The sequence below is a fragment of the Cervus elaphus genome, chromosome 17 (genome assembly GCF_910594005.1).
Source record: "Cervus elaphus chromosome 17, mCerEla1.1, whole genome shotgun sequence".
In the NCBI taxonomy this organism is placed as follows: Eukaryota; Metazoa; Chordata; class Mammalia; order Artiodactyla; family Cervidae; genus Cervus; species Cervus elaphus.
The window spans coordinates 57,422,293-57,445,066 of record NC_057831.1 but is presented as its reverse complement, the minus strand read 5'-3'; the positions used below and the strand labels follow the sequence as shown (position 1 = coordinate 57,445,066).

Here is a 22,774-nt window from a genome sequence, read left to right as displayed (position 1 = left end):
CTCTTTGCAACAGTAGGATCATAGCCCGCCAGGCTCCTCTGTCCATAGGATTCTCCAGGCAAGAATACTAGAGTGGGTTGCCATGCCCTCCTCCAGGGGATCTTCCCAACCCAGGGGTTGAACCTGCGTCTCTTAAGTTTCCTGCATCGGCAGGCAGGTTCTTTACCAGTAGCGCCACCTGGGAAGCCCTATAACTGGCAATTTCCTTTATTTGCTGTATGATTATTATATATTCTCACATTATTCCCATGAAACAACAAAAATCCTAGAACTACTTTGATTTGTAGGACTTGGAGAATGAAAGACTATCTTAATTGTAAAATCTACTCTCACTACAAAATACGGTTGGCATTCCTGTTGCTCTGTCTATAAATAATTTTAACATTGCCAATGCATATTTTATTATTTATTTTTTTTGCCCCACTTGGCGTGCAGGACCTTAATTCTCCCACTAGGGATCAAACCGGTGCCTGCTACAGTGAAACCACGGAGTCTTAACAACTGGACCTCCAGGGAAGTCCTGCCAATGAATGTTTTAGGGATTTAATTCATAATTTGAGATACATTTTATTTGTATAATCAAATATGTACGCCAGAAGTAAAGTTATATGCTTTTTGTTAAATTTACTATTTTAAATGTAACTTTCTTCTAACCTAAGGGAAGATACTGATTTATTAATGGAACAAACTTTTTTTATTATTTGTAAGATATTATCGGGCAAGTTTATATAAATTTAGATTACTCAAGCATAATCACATTAAGAAGATATCATCCAAGAATTAAGATAAATGACCTAGTTACTACCTAATTTCCTAAGTTAGAATATGTCCACTTTAATGGTGACAGATTATGACTTAACGATTATGTTCATAAATGGATTACAAGGTCAACATCACCATTCTGGATCTCTGCAGGCATCACAAACACAGAAGAGGACAAGCTGCCTAACGGACGGCTTTCTACAAGGAAAATGTTCCAATAAATCCTAGCAAAGCAGGACATGCTAATATTTATCTAGAGGGCAGAAAGTCACATTTGTTGTTGCACAGTGAAAACTCGATTGATTTCTGCTGACTTATAAATGTCTAAGTGAAAGACAGTGTAACTATTGTGCTCTTGAAAAGCATTTCAGAGTGACTCTAAGAGTTATTTTTATCACATAGATGAGTTAACTAAGCCACAGGCATTAACACTAAGAATTTAGATTGCCCTTTGCAATTGTTTTTCACTTACGTATGGCAGTGGATAGTTAGATTATAAAGGATGACCAATTTTCAAGTTACACACTTCCTAACTAATACATAGCTTTTAAGTCATTTTCAAGAGGGCAATGGAGATTTCCCAGGTGGAGGCAGGGGTAAAGAATCCGCCTGCCAACGCAGGAGGCGTAGGAGGTGTGGGCATCGGAGGCTCAGGAGACACACGTTCGATCCCTGGGTCAGGAAGATCCCCCAGAGTAGGAAGTGGCAACCTGCTCCAGTATTCTTGCCTGGAAAATTCCATCAACAGTGAAGCCTGGCAGGCTCCAGTCCACGGAGTCACAAAGAGTCAGACATGACTGAGTGTTCATATACGTTATGGAAAGAGAGCCAATTTTTATTCTCGTAATCCAAACTATTCATAGATTTAGAAATATATTAGCAGAGATGTTACTGTCAATATTCTAAGTTTGAAGTAAAGAGTTCTCCATGGAATGTCAGCAATTCTTCTACCAGTGACATATCCCTAAGTGGAAGAGGGAAAGAGAGCCCTCCCTTTCACAAAATTGACTTTCTTTACAAAGTTTTCCTTGAAGCTTTTTCTTTTAGGAACTAAGACAAGGCCAGTGAGGATCAGATGATCACATTGAATACATAATATATCCCTTAAAATGGGTCTTCTCTGTAATATGTCTCAAACCATTATTAAAAGCAAAGAATTTTTAAAAAATACTTTAGACTTTTAGATAGATACCCTTAATTCTGGAAATTGCAGCGTTGATCTAATTGCTGTATTATCTGTTACTGGTGTTATTCTACAAATTAATTATTAGTCTTATTTATTCATCAGCTGGTTTTAGAAACATTTATACTAAGATGAGCTCAGCTAAGGAAAGCATGATCAAGGAAAACATGACAAAATAGTTTTGGTAAAAATACCTTCAAGAAAACATGTAAGGAATCTTTGTTGGCTAATGTTTTACATCAGTGATAAATGACTTTTCTGGGCCTCTCTAGAAAAACTATCTAAAAATCATTAGCCCTAGTTTGTTGTATTCTTTTTTGTGCACCCTCAGTTTCCTGGAGATGCATTATTGTGGTCTTTCAGTTAATAGTGAGAGATGGGAGTAGTAATGACCTATTGTCATTTTATCCTCATTGTTGAAAAAAGACCACATAGAGATGGAGGGTGCACACAGGCTGACCTTTTGCTTGGAAAAAATTCAGACTATTATAGAATAGTGCCCTGTAAGGGTTAAAATCCAGATGCAGTTATCATGTAGAAGCAAACTTAACAGGGAACTCTGCTGCTCTTCTATAGACAAATTTTTAAAAAATCATATTTGATCATCTTTTTAGCACTCTTCAGATTTCTCTACCATGAAAAACAAATGTTTATTATATTTTGCCGCAAAACCCTTAGCAATCTTTTATTTTTCTTTTTTTGGTCATAAAATACAAAGGTGGCTCAGTTGGTAAAGAATACACCTGCATTGCAGGAGATCCAGGCTCCATTCCTGGATGGGGAAGGAAATGACAACCCACTCCAGTGTTCTTGGCTGGGAAATCCCATGGACAGAGGAGCCTGGTGGGTTGTAGTCTGTGCGGTGGCCAAGAGTTGGACACGACTTAGCGACTAAACCACCAACCCAGAATAATAGGATTATAGCACTCTTTAGGCTTCAAATCTTATGATTTCTTTACAGCACTTACCCATATCTAAAAGTACAGAATCTATTTTTGTCTACTTGTTTTTCTCTTTTCCTCAAAAATATAGACTTCAGAGAATCTGGAACTGTCTGTCTCGTTTGCTATGGTTTCCCAGCATGTACATAAAAAAGTGCTGACACACAGTAGATGCTCAATAAATATTTGTTGAATGATGCATCACTGGAGAAAATAGGCCTGAGTATTTTGTTCCTGCTTATTTTTTTGGTTATCCTTTGGTTTCTTTAAAACATTGCTGTTCTGGTTATCTATTATTTTACAACAAACTACCCCAAACTTAGTATGCTAAAAGAACAATCACTTTATTATGCTCACCTTACTGTTGGTCAGAGAATTTAAGCAAGCCTTGACTACGTGATTTTTCTGCTCCACATAGTGTTGACTGGGGTCATTTGGTGGAATTCCACCAGCAGCCGGTTCGGTGTGTCGAAGATGGTTTCACTGATAAGCCTGTTACCTGATGGACATGGTTGTAGGCCCGAACTCAAGTGGCCATCCTCCTGCTTTACATGGTGGCTCAAAGCTGCAAGAGAGCAAGATGGGAGCTGCTGGTCCTCTAAAAGCTTTATTAGGAAGCTTTATTTGGAACCATCATAGCATCATTTCCGCTATATTCTTTGGTCAGCCCATGTTTGGGGAGGAGCATCAAACACATATAGCCATTTCAAATCTGGTACATTTCTGAGATAGGATCGCTCCAAGTAAATGTTCCTAAAGAAAACAATCCAACAAATCCAGTTCAGTATCTTTCTAGTAGTTAGTCTGTTGATTTAAGTCTTGCCTAAGTTCAAGGAAGGCTTCAAAATACTAAAAAAGAAATGCAAAAGTTTAAACTTGTATAATGTAAAAGCTATGTAAATGTTTTAACATACATCTTATTTGTGTGGGCCTCTCTGGTGGCTCGGCTGGTGAAGAATCCTCCTGCAACGCAGGAGACCTGGGTTTGATCCCTGGGAGAAGGGAACAGCTACCCACTCCAGTATTCCGGCCTGGAGAATTCATGGACTGTATGTCCATGGGATAGCAAAGAGTCAGGTATGACTGAGTGGCTTTCACTTATTTGCTTATTTACAACACAATAAACACTGTAAATTGGTTGGTTTAGGTTCTCTGAAATTACAGGCAAAGCCTTTTGTGATGTGTCTGCCATGTACATTTTTCTGGGGAGTAGTTTTTATTGATTTCTCAAAAGATTTGATTCCCTTCCTTCCCAATCAAGTATTTCCCTAAGCAAAACTGTGGAGTAGGTATGTTCATTTTTGGAACTATCTCTCTTGATATTACCCAGCTTTGTGTAATAATGATAATAATAACTGATTTTTTAAAAATTATCACTTATCCAGGAACAGTTTCATAATAACCCTATGAGGAACACAGAACTATCATCATTGTTTTACAGTTGAGGAAACTGAGGCATAGTAACTTGCCCATGGTCACACAATTAGCACGTGGCAGGGCTAGGAATCCTGGCATATTGGCATCAGAGGGTCCAATGCACTGAGGTTCTGTTCATGAGAGTAGTTTACTCCTTTGTAAATTGTGGATGATAATAGTAGCCAGTGTCACTGTAGGTATCAGATGCGTTAAAGTGGGATAGTCCATAGCTGCTTGCCTGGCACATATCATGCTATGCAGTTAATACATAGGAGCTCTCTGGGCGTGCATGCTCAGTTGCTTAAGTTCTGTCTGACTCTGCGACCCTGTTGACTATAGCCCTCCAAGCTTTTCTGTCCATGGGGATTCCCAGGCAAGAATACTGGAGTGGATTGCCATGCTCTCCTCCAGGGGGTCTTCCTGACCCAGGGATTGAACCCAAGTCTCCTATGTCTCCTGCGTTGGCGGGCGGGTTCTTTACCACTAGCTCCACCTCACCCTCTGTTTCACTCCTGAAGGCTTTGCTATCTTTCATTGCAGAGATACTGGGTGTGATAAAATGCAAGATGGAACAAGGGGTGGGTGAGGGTGGATAAGGGTTTGAAAGTCTAGGGCCAAACCTGGAGATACTGTTCTTCCCATTAAACTACCTAAGGTCTAAAGTTTTCTCTTAAAATTGTATGCAAATGTCACATTCTATTCCAAAATGCCATTGCTTATCTATTAATATAAAACTTGTTTACTCCAAAGCTTTCGGGATCATCGTTCTTCTTGGGAGATGTACCTCGTTTATGCCTTGGCTTCCAGCACACTTCTTTGAGAGACTCAGCAACAGCTGAGGTAGGTTTGGGAATTTGGAGGCCTAGATTCCCAGTTACGGCCCCTAGCTTGTTTGGGCGTTATATTCTTCATTTATAAAATGCAGTGGGTGGTAATGACTATTTTATCAAACTCTTTTTTGTTCTGGAATTATACAATATAAAATTATCCTAAAAGTGTTTTCAAACTGTGGGTCTCCACTTAAAAGTAGGCGAGCAAAACCAACTGGATTGGTCAAACATTTAAAAGATCAGGGTAAATACTGTTTGGTGAAATTTTTATTTCAGAATAGATGTTAAAATGTAATTTGTGAAACATACACCTAAAATGTTTGCCTTACTGCGGCTGGTAATAGAAACACTTTTTAAAAAATATAAACATTTTAAAGCTACTAAGGAGGGCAATGAAACCTCCAAACGCGCCCGCCCTCGGAGGACATCGATCTCGAGACCTCCCCAGTTGAGGGCCCCTACCAAAAGTCGAAGGCGCAAAACAAGGCTCGGGCCACGGCCCCGCGGCCCCTTGCGACGCCAGCGTCCCGGCGGTCTCAAGGGCCGCACCTGGGCTCACGTAGCGCCTCCCGCCTCTCGCCGGGACCCAGAGGAAGCTGCGCGCCCCTGACGTCATCACCGGGCGCCGCTGCCTCGACCTCCTTCCACTTCGCGGGAGAAGTTGTTGGCGCCAATGGGTCCCGAGCCCCGGTAACGGATCCCCCAGCCGGCCGGGCCTGCTTGCTCGCGCGTTCATCCGTGGGCTGCAATGGTGAGCCCTTGGGAAAGGCTTCGCGGCTGGGGGGCTGGGGAGAGTCTGCAGGCAGGGCGTGGACCTGGCGCTCCTGGCGTGGAGGGTCTGGGAGGACCGGGATGCGTGGCTCCGGAAGGGAACGAAGGCACGAAAGGGGCGCACAGCTTTCCTTCCACGGCGGGCTTCAGCTTTCGGCCGCAGCCAGCGCGCAGCGCTCTTGGTGCTGCGCGGCAGCCTCACGTTTTCCCACTGTTGGGGGAAGGGAGGGAGGAAGGGAGTCCTGAAGGTGATTTGGGGGTCTCAGGGGTGAAGTTGCTTTTCCTGTTAAGTGTTGCCTCCAACCTCGGTTTGAGTTCTGCCTAAAGTGTTGATTTCAAGCTTTGGGTGTCAGAGAAGAAGAATCGAACAAACTTCCTTTCTACTGAACAAGTTTCAGGCCTTCAACTTTCGTCATTAATAGCACTGCGAAATGCTCTCATGAATAAGTTTCTCAGCCTTCAGTTTTCGTTCTTTCCTCTTTAGCAGCTCCGCGAAATGCCCATCAAGGAGCCGTTTTGAGATCGAGGGCACGGGGAGGATGATTTTATTTTGTTCAGATGGGTTCATAGAAATTAAAGGGATAATACGGTTTACAGGAGGGAGGGCAAACCTGGGAGGAGCAGCTGTAGTGCATTTGACAGCTGTCATCGCTTGTCACCTGATGTTAAAAATAATCTTAAAAAAACCCTCGGTGCATAATTCTGCATAAACCATATAAATAGTGAAATAATTATACAGCCATCAAAACAAAACATTCCTGCTAGAATGGCAGTAGATACTAGTGTGTGTTTGAAATATTTTAATGTAAAGGACAGTTTATCGTGCTGCGTTAAGCTGGAGTGTACTTAATAATCAGACATTTTTTTCAGTCATTTTATCTTCAGTCAGTGTATTTGTCACAGTGTCAACATTCTGGGCTGTGTGTGTAATTTTATGCCAGATTGGGAAACCGTATAGCCCTTCGTGTTTCTTCTCAGAGAAGGATGAAATAATGATAACAGCGTAATAGCCAGCTTGTAGCAAATATCTTCAGGTGGATATGTGGGCTGTTTGTTTTACATGTCTTTTCTCATTTAAACCTCACAGCAGTCCAGTTTTACAGATGGTCAAGGAGGCCTTTAGAGTTTAAAACACTTTGTGATGTAACTAATAAATGGTTGAACTAGAATTAGAACCTAGGTTTTTCTGACCACCACATTATGCCACCCCCCTAAAATGACTTCAATTAGTAATTACATTTTGGACTTAAGGCACTGCATGGTAATTGTGGAAAGTTCTTGAGATTTGGAGTCTTGAAGGTAAGAGTGAAGCAATGTTTTGGTATTGCTCTGCCATTTAATGATTAAGTGGTTTTTGAACAAGTAAATAGCTTAACTTTAACCTCTTAAATTATGTTTCCTTAACTTAGAAAGGGAGAAATATAGCTGCCTTGAGTGATTGTCTTGAAGGTTAAACAAAATAATAAATGTAAAGCTTCTATTCTGGTCCCTGACATGTGGTAGGAAACATACACCTACATAACTAATGATCTGTATTTCTCAGGAAGGATTGTGTGGAATGTTAAAAGAGTTTAAGGGGCATCAGAGATGCCTTTGTTGTTGTCAGTTATGGAGAACGATGGCTTATGTAGTCAACTTTTGATCATTCAGGTACTTTACATAGTTAGTTCTTCTTAGTACTCCTGTTGAAGGTGCAGATGAAAAATAAAGCCCTTCTCAAAAAAAGTCAAAGGGATCTGTTTTGCTGTTTGTAAAGGGAAAAGATTCTATAAAGAACATAACAAGTTTGGATTTTATTGGTGTTTAGTTCTCTCTTTAGTACAAAAATGAGCAGATCCTAGACCAAAATTCTGTTCAACCTATGTTTATTAGACACCTGCACACAAGTTATATTGTACAGTAGTTTGTAACTTTTGTTTGGATCACAGCTCTCCCTTTGATAATGTGAATGGTATGCAAGTTTGCTGCCCACAGAAATATGTAAGGACATATACACACCACTTAAGGGGATTGACTTACCTTCTGAGGCCCTTCGATAGATGCAAGGTTAGCAACTCTTGCCCTGGGAGCTGCATCTTTTTCTCAAATCTTTTCCGATTAAAAGTTATCAAAGGAGTAAAATATTATGTATTTACAAAATGGAATACTGTGCAACCTCAAAAAGAGAAAACTTTGTGCCCTGATATGTAACAGTTGCCAAAATAATTAAGAGAAAAAAGAAGATACAAGACAGTATGTAAAATATGCTGCCAGTTTATTGTAGAAAAGGAGAGAAAAGAATATATGCATATTTGCTTGAAGATGGAAAGGATACACAAGGCACTGATAACAGCTGTTGCCTCCAAAGATGGGATATGTGTGTCTGAGAGGCAGGGTAGGAGGGAGACATTTTACCCTTTTGAATTTTTGAACCATGTGAATATAATGTCTATTAAAGGAATTGAAATGAAAATAAATAGAATAAAAAGTAGCCATGTAAATGACTTGGATTGCTATGAGGATTTAATTATTTGCTCAAAACATTAATACAGCTTGAGAGATGCCATGTTAAAAATGTCAACATATTTAATTCATTGATTGTCATAGTTGTTTATTGAAAATATGCAGAAGTTTGAAGTAAACGGGCATGAGACTTGAGGGATGAGAGGTCAGAACACATCTAAGCTGCTTCATTGCCACAGTTTAGGGGAGACCTTTCATATTGAAGTTTACCGCATGAATGCTTCCCAGGAGCGATGTTGTCACCCTTTTGTGTTAATAATGTAACTTTGCATTTGTACTAGTACTTGACCCAGAAGACTCTTCTTTCCTTTCCAGGCTCATCTGTCTGTTCTTTGAGTGTGTTAAGCTGGTTCTGTCTCAGCTTTTGTTCTTGTTATTTCCTCTCCTTGGGATACTCTTCCTCCTCTTGGAATACTCTGCCTTTTTCTCACTCATTCAAGTGTCAGTCATCACTTCCTCAGAGCTTTCCATGTCGTATCTAAGAAACCCATTACCTAATCCAGGGTCATGAAGATTTATGCTTCTATTGTCGTCTAACAGTTTTATAGTTTTAGCTCTTAACAGTTAGGACGTTGATCCATTTTGAGTTAAGTTTTGTATATGGTGTGAAGTAGTGGGGAGTCTGAGTTTTTTTTTTTCCTTGCATGCGGGTCTCCAGTTTTTTCTGCACCATTTGCTAAGTGTTCTTTTCCCATTGAATTGTTTTGGCTTCCTTGTCAAAAATCAGTTTACCGTAAATGTGAAGGTTTCCTTCTGGACACTGAATTCTTTTTTTTTTTTTTTTTGGACACTGAATTCTATTCCATCGATCTGTGTGTCTTCCCTAAAGCCAGTAATGCACTGGTTTTATTACTGTAGCTTTGTGGTACATTTTGGGAGGTGTAAGTCCTTCAACTTAGACCTTTTTCAGGATTGTTTTGTCTGTTTTGGATCCCTTGAATTTCTAAAATATGAATTTTAGAATCAGCAAAGAAGCCAGCTAGGATTTTGTTAGGGATTGTATTGAATCTGTAAATCAATTTGGAAAGTATTGCCATCCTAACAACATAATGTCTTCTGATCCATGAATATGGGCTATCTTTCCGTTTGTTTGTGTCTACTTTAATTTCTTTAAACAATATTTTATAGTTTTCAGAGTATGGATTTAACATTTCTGTTAAGTTTATTTGTAAGTATGTTGTTCTTATTGATGATGCTATTTTGTTCTTACTGATGATGCTATAGATGAAGTTGTTAATTTCATTTCTGGTTTGTTCTTGTGAAAAGTATAGAAATACAGTTGGTTTTATATATTGACCTTGTATCATGCAACCTTGTAGAACTCATTTAATAGTTCTAACAGTTTTTTATTTTGGTAAATTCCTTAGGATTTTCTTTACTTAAAATCATTTCAGCTGCAAATAAAAATAATTTTGCTTCTTCCTGCCCAATCTGGTGTGCCTTTTATAATTTATTATTTTGCCCAATGGGTTTTTTTTTTTTTTTTTTTAAAAAAAACCAGAGTGTTGAATAAGAGTGGTGAGAATGGATCTCTCTCCTCAATTTAGGGGATTACATTCCAACAGATTACCTGTCGTTTTTAAAGTATAAGGTTTTAATATAATTTAAAATTATTTAATTTGTTCTGTGCTGCTGTTCGTACACAGTTTTAGTCAGATATGTCATTTTGTGTTTAACTGGTTTTCAGGATTAAAGATTTTTGCATTTGGCTAGATTTTATGAAATGTGTTGGTGATAATCAATTCCTGGTTGTGGATTTGGTGACTGAATTAAACATATTAATCAAAAATATTTGTATTTCTTTACTTTCAAAATAGAGAAGTAACGCCAACCCCACAGAGCACTGCAGTGCTTGTTTTGCATAAAATCCTGTACTCTTCAAAGTGAGTGAACACAGCGGCATGATATGGTTTCTCTTTGCATTTTTGGTAGGCAGATATAACTTGTTTGTAGGTTGAGCCCATGTGCAGTGGAAAAGTTACTAGCTGTTTGGTTATACTTCAAAGTAAATATGTATCAGCTTTTGTACTTTGATCTTTTAAAGTTAAAAGGCCATTATGATAGCTTCCTTTGTGCAGGTTTAGGAGTATTTATTGCAATTTTTTTTTCATCTCTAACTCTACTAATAAAAAATTAGTCTGTTTGGAAACTTTAAAAAATTAATTTGAGTACTGGTGAGGTCTGGTACTTTGTCTTGACTTATGTATATGTATATTAAAATTGCACTTGGGTGATGCTTTTCTTTAATAGTGTTGTAGAATTGTTGGTTACACCTTAGGGTAGGAGACTGCAACAGATCTTTCCCTTTTGCTTACATTTATGTGACTCAGCTGGTAAAGAATCTGCCTGCAATGTGGGAGACCTGGCTTCCATCCCTGAATTGGGAATATCCCCTGGAGAAGGGAAAGGCTACCCATTCCAGTATTCTGGCCTGGAGAACTCCATGGACTGTATAGTCCATGGGATCACAAAGGGTTGGACATGACTGAACGACTTTTACTTCACTTCATGAACGTCTTATATTTCAAAACTTTTACTAGAAAATGTCTTGTTGGCATTTTCAGTTTTTTTCATCTATGAATTATTAAAGAATGTCATAGACTTTGTTATGTGGATTAAATTAGTTTTTTAAAGTGTTTAAATCATTGTCTGGCCCGAAGTAAGTCCTATTTAAGGGTTTGTTTAAAAAGTAAATAGGGACTTCCTTGGCGGTCCAGTGGTTCAGAACCTGCCTTCCAATGCAGGGGACGCAGGTTCGACCGCTGGTCCTGGAACTAGGATCCTGCATGTTGCAACTCAGCCTTGGTGCTGCAGCGGCTGGGCCCACACACTCTGCAGCCCCCGCGCCGCGACTTGGCCTGCAGGCTGCAAAGAAGAGCCCATGATGGAAGATTCCACATGCGGCAGCAGCGACCCTGTGTGCCCCAATTAAGACCCAATACAGCCACGTAGATAAAGAAATTTTTTTTTATAAACTAAATGAAGCCCTAAATCAGAGCATTGGCAATAGAAATAGAAGAAAGAGGACAGCATAGATAGGGTGGTGAGGTGGAGGGTCAGAATGAGGAGGAAAAACAGTGCCCATTTTTCTGTTTTGGGTGAATGCTGGTGCTGTGCATTGAGGTGGGAAATATAGAGAAACAAGTACCCCCAAAATAGGAGCTTGGTTTTGGACGTTATGAGTTAGAGGCACCTTTGGGGCATTTGGATAGAGGTGAAGATGACAGACTGTTTGGCTACATGAATATGGAGCTCAGAGGTCTGGAGTAGAGACAAGATTTAGGAGGCTCAGGTGGCTAAAGAATCCACCTGCGAAGCAGGAGGATCTTTCGAGTTCGATCTCCAAGTCAGGAAGATCCCCGGAGAAGAAAATGACAACCCCCTACAGTATTCTTTCCTAGAAAGTTCCATGGACAGAGGAGCCTGGCAGGCTTTAGTCCATGAGGCCTCCAAGAGCTGGTCACAACTGAGCGACTAAACAGCCGCAGCAGTGTGTTTTTAAGGGGTACCTGATTTTGAGATGGATGTAAGATAACTTATGCAGTGTGAGTATGTGAATCAGAAGTTTTTAACTTAAGGTTCATGGAGAGCCATTAATAGGCTTTAGAGAAAAGCTGTGAAGAAGAATATTATACTAAAAGTGATAGTATTTTGTTTTTTGTAGCCACAATACCGTAATGTGACAAGAGTACCATATGATAGAAGAGTCAACTTGAATAATTTTCTTGGGAAATAATACACAATAATGTTAATTTAATACCTGCTTAAAATTCCTTAAAGCAAAGAGCAGTAAAGTCATGCCCACAAATTAATCTCAAAGTTTATTTATTTATTTATTTATTTTTCACAGACAGAGGCTCAGTATGTTTTTGGCTTCGATAAAGCCCAGACCAGGGCAGGGGCTGTGACAAGGGATGGAAGCTGGGAAGGCGTGAGGAGGAGGAGGATGGGGAGTGGAGGTGGACGGGATCGATGGCTCCGGTTCTTCGGCCGCTCAGACTGAGCAGGGGTGATTGTGCGGAGCCTTCAGTGGCTCATGGGAGTGGGAGTTTTCCCTAAACCCCAGCTGAAGACAAGCGCCCACCCTGACCCTCCCCCCACCCTGTCCCTTCTTTAGCCTCTGAAGCTGGAGCATCAGGCTGGGTCGTGGCCGGTGGTGCTGCTGACCATCTCTCAGCAGAGGTGCCCGCGAACACCAGTGGCCTCAGTCCTCAAAGTTTATTTTAATAAGCAATCTTTAAAAACAAATCTACCGTCGATTTTGGTTTTATTTATTTATTTATTTATTTTCATTTATTTTTATTAGTTGGAGGCTAATTACTTCACAACATTTCAGTGTGTTTTGTCATACATTGACATGAATCAGCCATAGATTTACATGTATTCCCCATCCCGATCCCCCCTCCCACCTCCCTCTCCACCCGATTCCTCTGGGTCTTCCCAGTGCACCAGGCCCGAGCACTTGTCTCATGCATCCCACCTGGGCTGGTGATCTGTTTCACCATAGATAGTATACATGCTGTTCTTTTGAAACATCCCACCCTCACCTTCTCCCACAGAGTCCAAAAGTCTGTTTTGTACATCTGTGTCTCTTTTTCTGTTTTGCATATAGGGTTATCATTACCATCTTTCTAAATTCCATATATATGTGTTAGTATGCTGTAGTGTTCTTTATCTTTCTGGCTTACTTCACTCTGTATAATGGGCTCCAGTTTCATCCATCTCATTAGAACTGATTCAAATGAATTCTTTTTAACGGCTGAGTAATATTCCATGGTGTATATGTACCACAGCTTCCTTATCCATTCATCTGCTGATGGGCATCTAGGTTGCTTCCATGTCCTGGCTATTATAAACGGTGCTGCAGTGAACATTGGGGTGCACGTGTCTCTTTCAGATCTGGTTTCCTCAGTGTGTATGCCCAGAAGTGGTATTACTGGGTCATATGGCAGTTCTATTTCCAGTTTTTTAAGAAATCTCCACACTGTTTTCCATAGTGGCTGTACTAGTTTGCATTCCCACCAACAGTGTCAGAGGGTTCCCTTTTCTCCACACCCTCTCCAGCATTTATTGTTTGTAGACTTTTGGATAGCAGCCATCCTGACTGGCATGTAATGGTACCTCATTGTGGTTTTGATTTGCATTTCTCTAATAATGAGTGATGTTGAGCATCTTTTCATGTGTTTGTTAGCCATCTGGATGTCGTCTTTGGAGAAATGTCTGTTTAGTTCTTTGGCCCATTTTTTGATTGGGTCATTTATTTTTCTGGAATTGAGCTGCAGGAGTTGCTTGTATATTTTTGAGATTAATCCTTTGTCTGTTTCTTCATTTGCTATTATTTTCTCCCAATCTGAGGGCTGTCTTTTCACCTTACTTATAGTTTCCTTTGTAGTGCAAAAGCTTTTAAGTTTCATTAGGTCCCATTTGTTTATTTTTGCTTTTATTTCCAATATTCTGGGAGGTGGGTCATAGAGGATCCTGCTGTGATTTATGTCAGAGAGTGTTTTGCCTATGTTCTCCTCTAGGAGTTTTATAGTTTCTGGTCTGACATTTAGATCTTTAATCCATTTTGAGTTTATTTTTGTGTATGGTGTTAGAAAGTGTTCTAGTTTCATTCTTTTACAAATGGTTGACGAAGATATAACAATTATAAATATATATGCACCCAACATAGGAGCACCGCAATATGTACTGCAAACGCTAACGAGTATGAAAGAGGAAATTAATAGTAACACAATAATAGTGGGAGACTTAATACCCCACTCACAACTATGGATAGATCAACTAAACAGAAAATTAATAAGGAAACACAAACCTTAAATGACACAATGGACCAGCTAGACCTAATTGATATCTATAGGACATTTCACCCCAAAACAATCAACTTCACCTTTTTCTCAAATGCACACGGAACCTTCTCCAGAATAGATCACATCCTGGGCCATAAACCTGGTCTTGGAAAATCCAAAAAAATTGAAATCATTCCAGTCATCTTTTCGGACCATAGTCCAGTAAGATTAGATCTCAATTACAGGAAAAAAATTGTTAAAAATTCAAACATATGGAGGCTAAATAACACGCTTCTGAATAACCAACAAATCATAGAAGAAATCAAAAAAGGAATCAAAATATGCATAGAAATGAATGAAAATGAAAACACAACAACCCAAAACCTATGGGACACTGTAAAAGCAGTGCTAAGGGGAAGGTTCATAGCATTACAGGCTTACCTCAAGAAACAAGAAAAAAGTCAAATAAATAACCTAACTCTACACCTAAAGCAATTAGAGAAGGAAGAAGTGAAGAACCCCAGGGTTAGTAGAAGGAAAGAAATCTTAAAAATTAGGGCAGAAATAAATGCAAAAGAAACTAAAGAGACCATAGCAAAAATCAACAAAGCTTAAAGCTGGTTTTTTGAAAAACAAAATTGACAAACCATTAGCAAGACTCATTAAAAAACAAAGAGAGAAGAACCAAACTAACAAAATTAGAAATGAAAATGGAAAGATCACAACAGACAACACTGAAATACAAAGGATCATAAGAGACTACTACCAGCAGCTCTATGCCAATAAAATGGACAACTTGGGTGAAATGGACAAATTCTTAGAAAAGTATAACTTTCCAAAACTGAACCAGGAAGAAATAGAAGATCTTAACAGACCCATCACAAGCAAGGAAATCGAAACTGTAATCAAAAATCTGCCAGCAAACAAAAGCCCAGGACCAGATGGCTTCACAGCTGAATTCTACCAAAAATTTAGAGAAGAGCTAACACCTATCTTACTCAAACTCTTCCAGAAAATTGCAGAAGAAGGTAAACTTCCAAACTCATTCTATGAGGCCACCATCACCCTAATTCCAAAACCAGACAAAGATGCAACAAAAAAAGAAAACTACAGGCCAATATCACTGATGAACATGGATGCAAAAATCCTTAACAAAATTCTAGCAAACAGAATCCAACAACATATTAAAAAAATCATACACCATGACCAAGTGGGCTTTATCCCAGGAATGCAAGGATTCTTTAATATCAGCAAATCAATCAGTGTAATACACCACATTAACAAATTGAAAGATAAAAACCATATGATTATCTCAATAGATGCAGAGAAAGCCTTTGACAAAATTCAACACTCATTTATGGTTAAAACTCTCCAGAAAGCAGGAATAGAAGGAACATATCTCAACATAATAAAAGCTATATATGACAAACCCACAGCAAGCATCACCCTCAATGGTGAAAAATTGAAAGCATTTCCCCTGAAATCAGGAACAAGACAAGGGTGCCCACTCTCACCACTACTATTCAACATAGTGTTGGAAGTTTTGGCCACAGCAATCAGAGCAGAAAAAGAAGTAAAAGGAATCCAGATAGGAAAAGAAGAAGTGAAACTCTCGCTGTTTGCAGATGACATGATCCTCTACATAGAAAACCCTAAAGACTCTTCCAGAAAATTACTAGAGCTAATCAATGAATATAGTAAAGTGGCAGGATATAAAATTAACACACAGAAATCCCTTGCATTCCTATACTCTAACAATGAAAAAACAGAAATTAAGGAAACAATACCATTCACCATTGCAACCATTGCTTGGATAAATACTTAGGAGTATATCTACCTGGAGAAACAAAAGACCTATACATAGAAAACTATAAAACACTGATGAAAGAAATCAAAGAGGACACAAACAGATGGAGAAACATACCGTGTTCATGGATTGGAAGAATCAATATTGTCAAAATGGCTATTCTACCCAAAGCAATCTATAGATTCAATGCAATCCCTATCAAGCTACCAACGGTATTTTTCACAGAACTAGAACAAATAATTTCACAATTTGTATGGAAATACAAAAAACCTTGAATAGCCAGAGTAATCTTGAGAAAGAAGAATGGAACTGGAGGAATCAACCTGCCTGACTTCAGGCTCTACTACAAAGCCACAGTCATCAAGACAGTGTGGTACCGTCGATTTCGTTTTACACAGTTAAGAACTGCTCTTTCTGAGCCCAGGTGTGAAGGTCAGTGACCTTAGAAATAAGCACTCATGTGTTTAACCATTATTAATTAAGCATCTGCTTATCTGAGATGCTGGCCCAGTACTTGAGATACAGAGGTGAGTGAGATAGACAAGCTTCCTGTATGGAATTTATAACAATGTGTTCAAACTCAGATTTCAATGACTGTCAAAAGTATCTCCTACTAATCATTGTGGGACCCATTTCAGGTCTTCTCTGTCCTTGAGGCTGTCTGCATTAGGTGCTCCTGGTGCTTTTACAGTTTTGTGATTAGCTCTGTCTTAGCACTGTTTTGTATTTGATTCTTCATACACTGACTTGTCTCCTAGGTAACTTTATGTGGTCTTTTTCCTGTTTGTGTCCTAAGGCCCTAGCATGGTGCCTCTCTGTAATCACATAAGGATCAAATGTATCAGCAATAATGAGGGAAAGGCCATATTGCTAGTTATGGGGTGTGGCTACTTTTGCATAGATCCTAAGAGTTATCAGGATCTAGCAGGGCTTTCCTGGTAGCTCAGTTGGTAAAGAATCCACCTGCAATGCAGGAGACTCCAGTTTGATTCCTGGGTTGGGAAGATCTGCTGGAGAAGGGATAGGCTACCCATTCCAGTATTCCTGGGCTTCCCTTGTGGCTCAGCTGGTAAAGAATCACCTGCAATATGGGAGATCTGGGTTTGATCCCTAGGTTGGGAAGATCCCTGGCGAAGGGAAAGGCTACCCACTCCAGTATTCTAGCCTGGAGAATTCCATGGACTGTATAGTCCATGGGGTCACAAAGAGTTGGACGTGACTGAGTGACTTTCACTTAGAATTATGGTAAAACTATGAGGGAGCAGTCGTGGTCAAGTAGAGAACTATGAAAGGAATTTGGAGTCAGAGGACCAGGTTGCAATCTGGTGTGCCATCTCTAATCCCCACAGGAATCTTGTGAGGCAAGTGGCATCATGAGCAAACAGAGGACCAGAGAAGCAATTCATCCCAAGCGCCTGTGCATGTGTGCTAAGTTGCTTCAGTTGGTCTGACTCTTTGTGACCCTACGGATGGTAGCCCACCAGGCTCCTCTGTCCATGGGATTCTCCAGGCAGGAATACTGGACTGGGTTGCCATGCCTTCCTCCAGGGGATCTTCCTGAGCCAGGATCGAACCCATGTCTCTTACATCTTCTGCATTGGCAGGCGGGTTCTTTACCACTAGCGCCACCTGGGAAGCCCCCAAGTGTCTAGTGAAAGTGAAAGTCGCTCAGTCGTGCGACCCCGTGGACTATACAGTCCATGGAATTCTCCAGGCCAGAATACTGGAGTGGGTAGCCTTTCCCTTCTCCAGGGATCTTCCCAACCCAGGGATCAAACCCAGGTCTCCTGCATTGTGGGCGGATTCTTTACCAGCTGAGCCACAAGGGAAACCCAAGAATACTGGAGTGGGTAGCCTTTCCCTTCTCCAGGGACCTTCCCAACCCAGGAATCAAACAGGGGTCTCCTGCATTGCAGGTGGATTCTTTACCAACTGAGCTATCAAGGAAGCCCAAGTGTCTATAGTAAGTGGCAAAACTGACTAAAAGCTTATGTTTGTCAGACTTAATTCTACTTACTTACCTACAAAATGGAGATAAATCATTGTATTTGCCTTTATACCTCATAGAATCGTCAAAAGAGATAAATCTGTGTCCAGGAGCTGTAAGTAGAAGTGTGAAAAACTTGTTGCTATTAGCTATCTGTGCTAAAATTTGTGTTAATGTTTATGTGATTTTTGCCTAAATCTTTTGCTTTATTTGAACTCTCATGTTCAATTAATAGCTATTAAAAAGAAAGTAAGAAGAGTTAATTACTACTCTTTTGGTTTCCCCAAATAAAACTGTTTCTTTTACCATTTCTTTTAGAAGTGAAATACTGGGACAAAGGGTATGCACATTTAAAATTTTGATAAGTGTTGTTGGATTGTCTTGGAAAGGTTATAGCAATTTTTACTTTTATTAGCAGTGTAGTGTGTGAGAATCTGTTTCCCCACACCTCTGACATACCTGGGCATTATGAATCTTTTAACACTTAGGAGAAAAATAATCAAGTTCTAATTTATCTATTATTTGTCAGGTTGAGCATCTTTTATTGTTTGGTTATTTGCATTTCTTTTATAATTTGTCTACTGGTAACTTTTATCCATTTTTTCTACTGGATTATCTTTTATTGATCTGTAGGAGCCCTCTTATATAAAACGTGTGGTAGATATTTTCTTTTTTTTTATATTTTCATGTTAGTTATTTTTTAACTTTGTTTATGATATCTTTTATTTTTATGTAGTCAAATTTTTCTTTCTTAATGGGTAGTTTCTAGTCTTGATGTTCTGCTTGGAAGGACTTCCCTTTGCTAAGATTATAAAAATAAATTTAAAAACGTGTTCCTTTTTCTACTCATATACTGAGCAAGAATTATTCTGTGCAGGTAAGAGTGATGTTTAGATCAATTATTTGGGAATTTGATTAGTTACTAGTCCTGTTCTTTTATTTCATGAAATCTTTAAAGACCTGGAATACCAGGTAGGGGCTGTTAATAAAGAGTAAGGTAAAGTCATGGTATAAATTAAGGTCAAATTGGTGATCTTTTTCTCTTAGATGTTTGTACACCAGATGGCTGCTCACTTTGGAGGTAACTCCTAAAAAAGTGTGAGTAGAATGACTTTCATTCCAATGAAAATTCTTTTTCAAAAGTTTAGATTTTTAGTAGATACTGAGTTAAGATCAGGATGCTGTAATTTAATTGTTCTGCTGCCGTTAGAGTGTAAGGGCATGGGGAGTGGGAAAGTAGGGTAGAATAAAGAGAAAGGAAAGGGGTTGTGAATAGGAAGAATTACTTAGGAAGAAAAGGTTCCAAAAATGCTTAGGATTGGCAGTATGGTACAGACAAAAGTCAGAGAGCTCAACGTTACCAACAGTTCCATTTCCTGAGTTATGTTTTCTTTTCTTTCTCTTTGTGGTTTTAAGTATTTGTGGTTCCATCACAGATGGAAAACCGCCACTGACTTTAAGCTGATTATTAATGTTCAGTTTTGAACTGTGGTGCATGTGTGGTGTGTGTGTGTATTTGAAAAATCACACTATTTGAAGACTCATTTGGTAATTTTAAAAGTGAAACTCCAATGTGAAACTCTCATTTCCTCCAGAGGCAATAAAGTAAGTAGTTGTCAGCCTCAAATTCAATTCTTTGCAAGTTATACGGAAGACTGTGGCTTTCTGGCTCTGTTTATTATCTATTTTTTCTTTAGCAACTGACACAAATGTCTCAGTTTCATAGCTAAGGTACCATTTTGCAAACAATATATCTTAGATTTTATTAGGATGGATTTGTGACTTTTTTATATTAGGAAATTTACAGAAGAGGGTATAAAACCAGGGAAGTCTGTAACCTTTCAAAAAAATTTAACATGTCTGTGTACCTCATTTATGTGTTTTCTTTATTGGCTTAACCACAAAGCTATGTGTTTCTGTTTGCAGAACACACTTCTTTGGGATTTTTGACATTTTAAGAGTATGACAGTTACCTCCAGGATCGAGGAAAAACATTGTTACCTTTCTTACACTTGACAAAGTACTTTTAACAGGTATTTTCCTCACTACAGTAAAGAGAGAGAGCTTGGAACAGGCAAAAAAGATTGAAGACTGAGGATTATAAACATTGAGGATAGGAACAGGGAAAATAGTTCAACTGCCTCTTGAACCCAGTTCTTTGGAATTCACATCTTAAATTCTCATATTCTGTGTTCCTTGTACCCTTCCTTGCCTGTGAGTAGAGAACTGTAGGTAGAGATGTTTCAGAGATATGGGGGGATAATAGTTCATAAATGAGGGAGAAGGGAAGCTTTTTACTGAGCCAGAGTTGTGATAGATGCATAATTAATCCTCATAAAGTGTAGGGAGTATTCGTCTCACTTCACTGATGAGAAAACAGATTAAAAGTCAAGGTCATAGCTTGGTCAACTGGAATGTGCTAGAGCAGAGATTGATACCAGGGATTTCTTACTCTAAGGTCTATCACCTTTTCTCTACACCACAGTTTATTCAGAGCTTAAATCTAAAAGTCCATCCTAAAGAAAATCAATCCTAAATATTCATTGAAAGGACTGATGTTGAAGCTGAGACTCCAGTAGTTTGGCCACCTGATGCAAAGAACTGACTCATTTGAAAAGACCCTGATGCTGGGAAAGATTGAAGGCAGGAGGAGAAGGGCAGGACAGAGGATGAAATGGTTGCATGGCATCACCAACTCAGTGAACATGAGTTTAAGTAAACTCTGGGAGTTGATGATGGACAGGGAGGCGTGGTGTGCTGCAGTCCATGGGGTCGCAAAGAGTCAGACACGATTGAGAGACTGAATTGAACTGAAAATCTAAAAGTGTAGGAAGAATATGTATCATAAGAAAGATGAGTGATATTAATTATAAATTGCATTGTAAATGTTTTAGTATGATTAATTTGACAGGTAGAGTAATTGAAGCAAATGTAATAAAAATTTTCCCTTTGGAATTTGGAAAAATCATTTAAGGGGAAATAATTTCAAAGTTCTTAGTTATTAAGGTCTTAAATGATTAGGGTTATAAGAGTTATTCTTCTCTCAAACTGGAGTATTAATTCTATAGGCAAGGATCATGTTCTTCAACTCTCTTTTCCCCTCGTGTGTCTACGATGATGGGGTATGTGCAGGCATAATCAATAAATGCTTGTTACTTGCCTTTTTAGTAACTGTGCTGTTTTTAGCAAAAATTTCCTTTGTTTATTTTTGCCCTGTTTTTGGCCAGATTCTGAGAATTACAATTACTTTTCATTAGGCACATTGTTGTTACTATTTCTGCATCTTTTTGCCTGTGCTGCTCAGCTTGTAGGATCTTAGTTCTCCAACCAGGGATTGAACCCAGGGCCTTAGCAGTAAAAGTTCAGAGTCCTTAGCACTGGACCACCAGGGAATTCCCTAGACTTTTATTTTTAACTCAGGTAATTTTATCAGTTAATTTTTGCATATAAAAAGGATGCTGCTGCACACTTGGAACTATATCATTATGAAGACATGATTGAGAATACACCAGTGTGTGTGTAGACTTGTTCCTTTTTACAATTGAAATTAGAATTTTGTGCAGTTAATGTTTGTTTATGAATCTCCTTTTTTGCTTCTAGGATATTCGAAAATTCTTTGGGGTTATTCCAAGTGGAAAGAAACTTGTAAGTGAAACAGTAAAGAAGAATGAGAAAACAAAGTCTGCTGAAGAAAGTTTAAAAGCAAAGAAAGGAATAAAGGAAATCAAGGTCAGTTTTCCAGATGCAATGTTGAATTGTATAAAATAAACTCAGTTCTGAGATTTGATATATTGAGAGCCTTAAATAAATATAAATTTTGACTCATTTATCAGAAAAAGAAGAAAAGTAATAAGGTCTTACTTATTTCTAGTTAATATATCTTACTGCATACATAGTTTGGTATTTTCGTTAACTGTTTTAACAAAAACTTAACTAAAGTTTGCTCATAAAGACATGAGCTCCAGTATTGGGCTTCTCGTGAAGGAAGGCTTTGGAGGAAAGCTTTATTCTTTTTTTTTTTTTTTGAAAGCTTTATTCTTTTTCCTATCCTCCTTGGGCTTCAGAGAATTTAAGATATAATATCACCATGAGAAGCAGGCAGTGGCGCCAGTAGGGTATTTGAGTTGATATTGTTCCTCTTTGTGTAAAATGTGAGAATTTTGCAACTCTCCAGGTCGGTTTATACCACCCCATCCTTTATGCCATAATTGGCATATGAATTATATCTATATATGCTAATACTCCACATTCAGTATAATAATTACTGCTCTAAACCAATGTTATTTTAAAGGAATTAACAGAGGAAAATTGGTTTGTGACTACATATGGTGATGGATGTTAACTAGACTTATGGTCATTTTGCAATATATATAAATATTGAATCATCATGTTGTACACCTGAAACTAATATAATGTTACATGTCAATTATATCTCAATAAAAATTTACTTTGTAAATAAGATAAAAATAATTAAACAATATTTTAAAAACATGTAAGAGTAAAATTACAAATTCATGTAATTAAACTGTCATTAAAATATCAATAAATTATAATTTAAACACATAAATTACCTTTTTTTATTTCCTAGGTGAGACTAAAATAAAAAGCTCAGTCTTCTGGTGTCAAAAAAAAACCAAAAGAGGAAGATTGATCTTTTGTACTTAACCATATATTGGCCACTTCTGGTGTTTCCATCTCTTATCAAAAATCTGAATTTCCATCTACTATAATTTTCTTTAATTAATATATTTATTTATTTAATTATTTAAATGCATCCAGTCTTAGT

General features: G+C 38.5%; 1 protein-coding gene across 1 annotated transcript in view; it reads left to right on the top strand.

Moving 5' to 3' along the window:
* The first annotated feature begins 5,742 nt into the window (after window positions 1–5,742).
* Window positions 5,743–22,774, top strand: part of RFC1 (replication factor C subunit 1) — a 76,153-nt gene continuing 59,121 nt past the window's right edge. Inside the window, exons 1-2 of the mRNA XM_043870708.1 lie at window positions 5,743–5,883; window positions 21,589–21,717. Of these exons, the coding sequence (XP_043726643.1) occupies window positions 5,881–5,883; window positions 21,589–21,717 (132 nt within the window). The 5' untranslated portion in view covers window positions 5,743–5,880. The remainder of the gene's footprint in view (window positions 5,884–21,588; window positions 21,718–22,774) is intronic.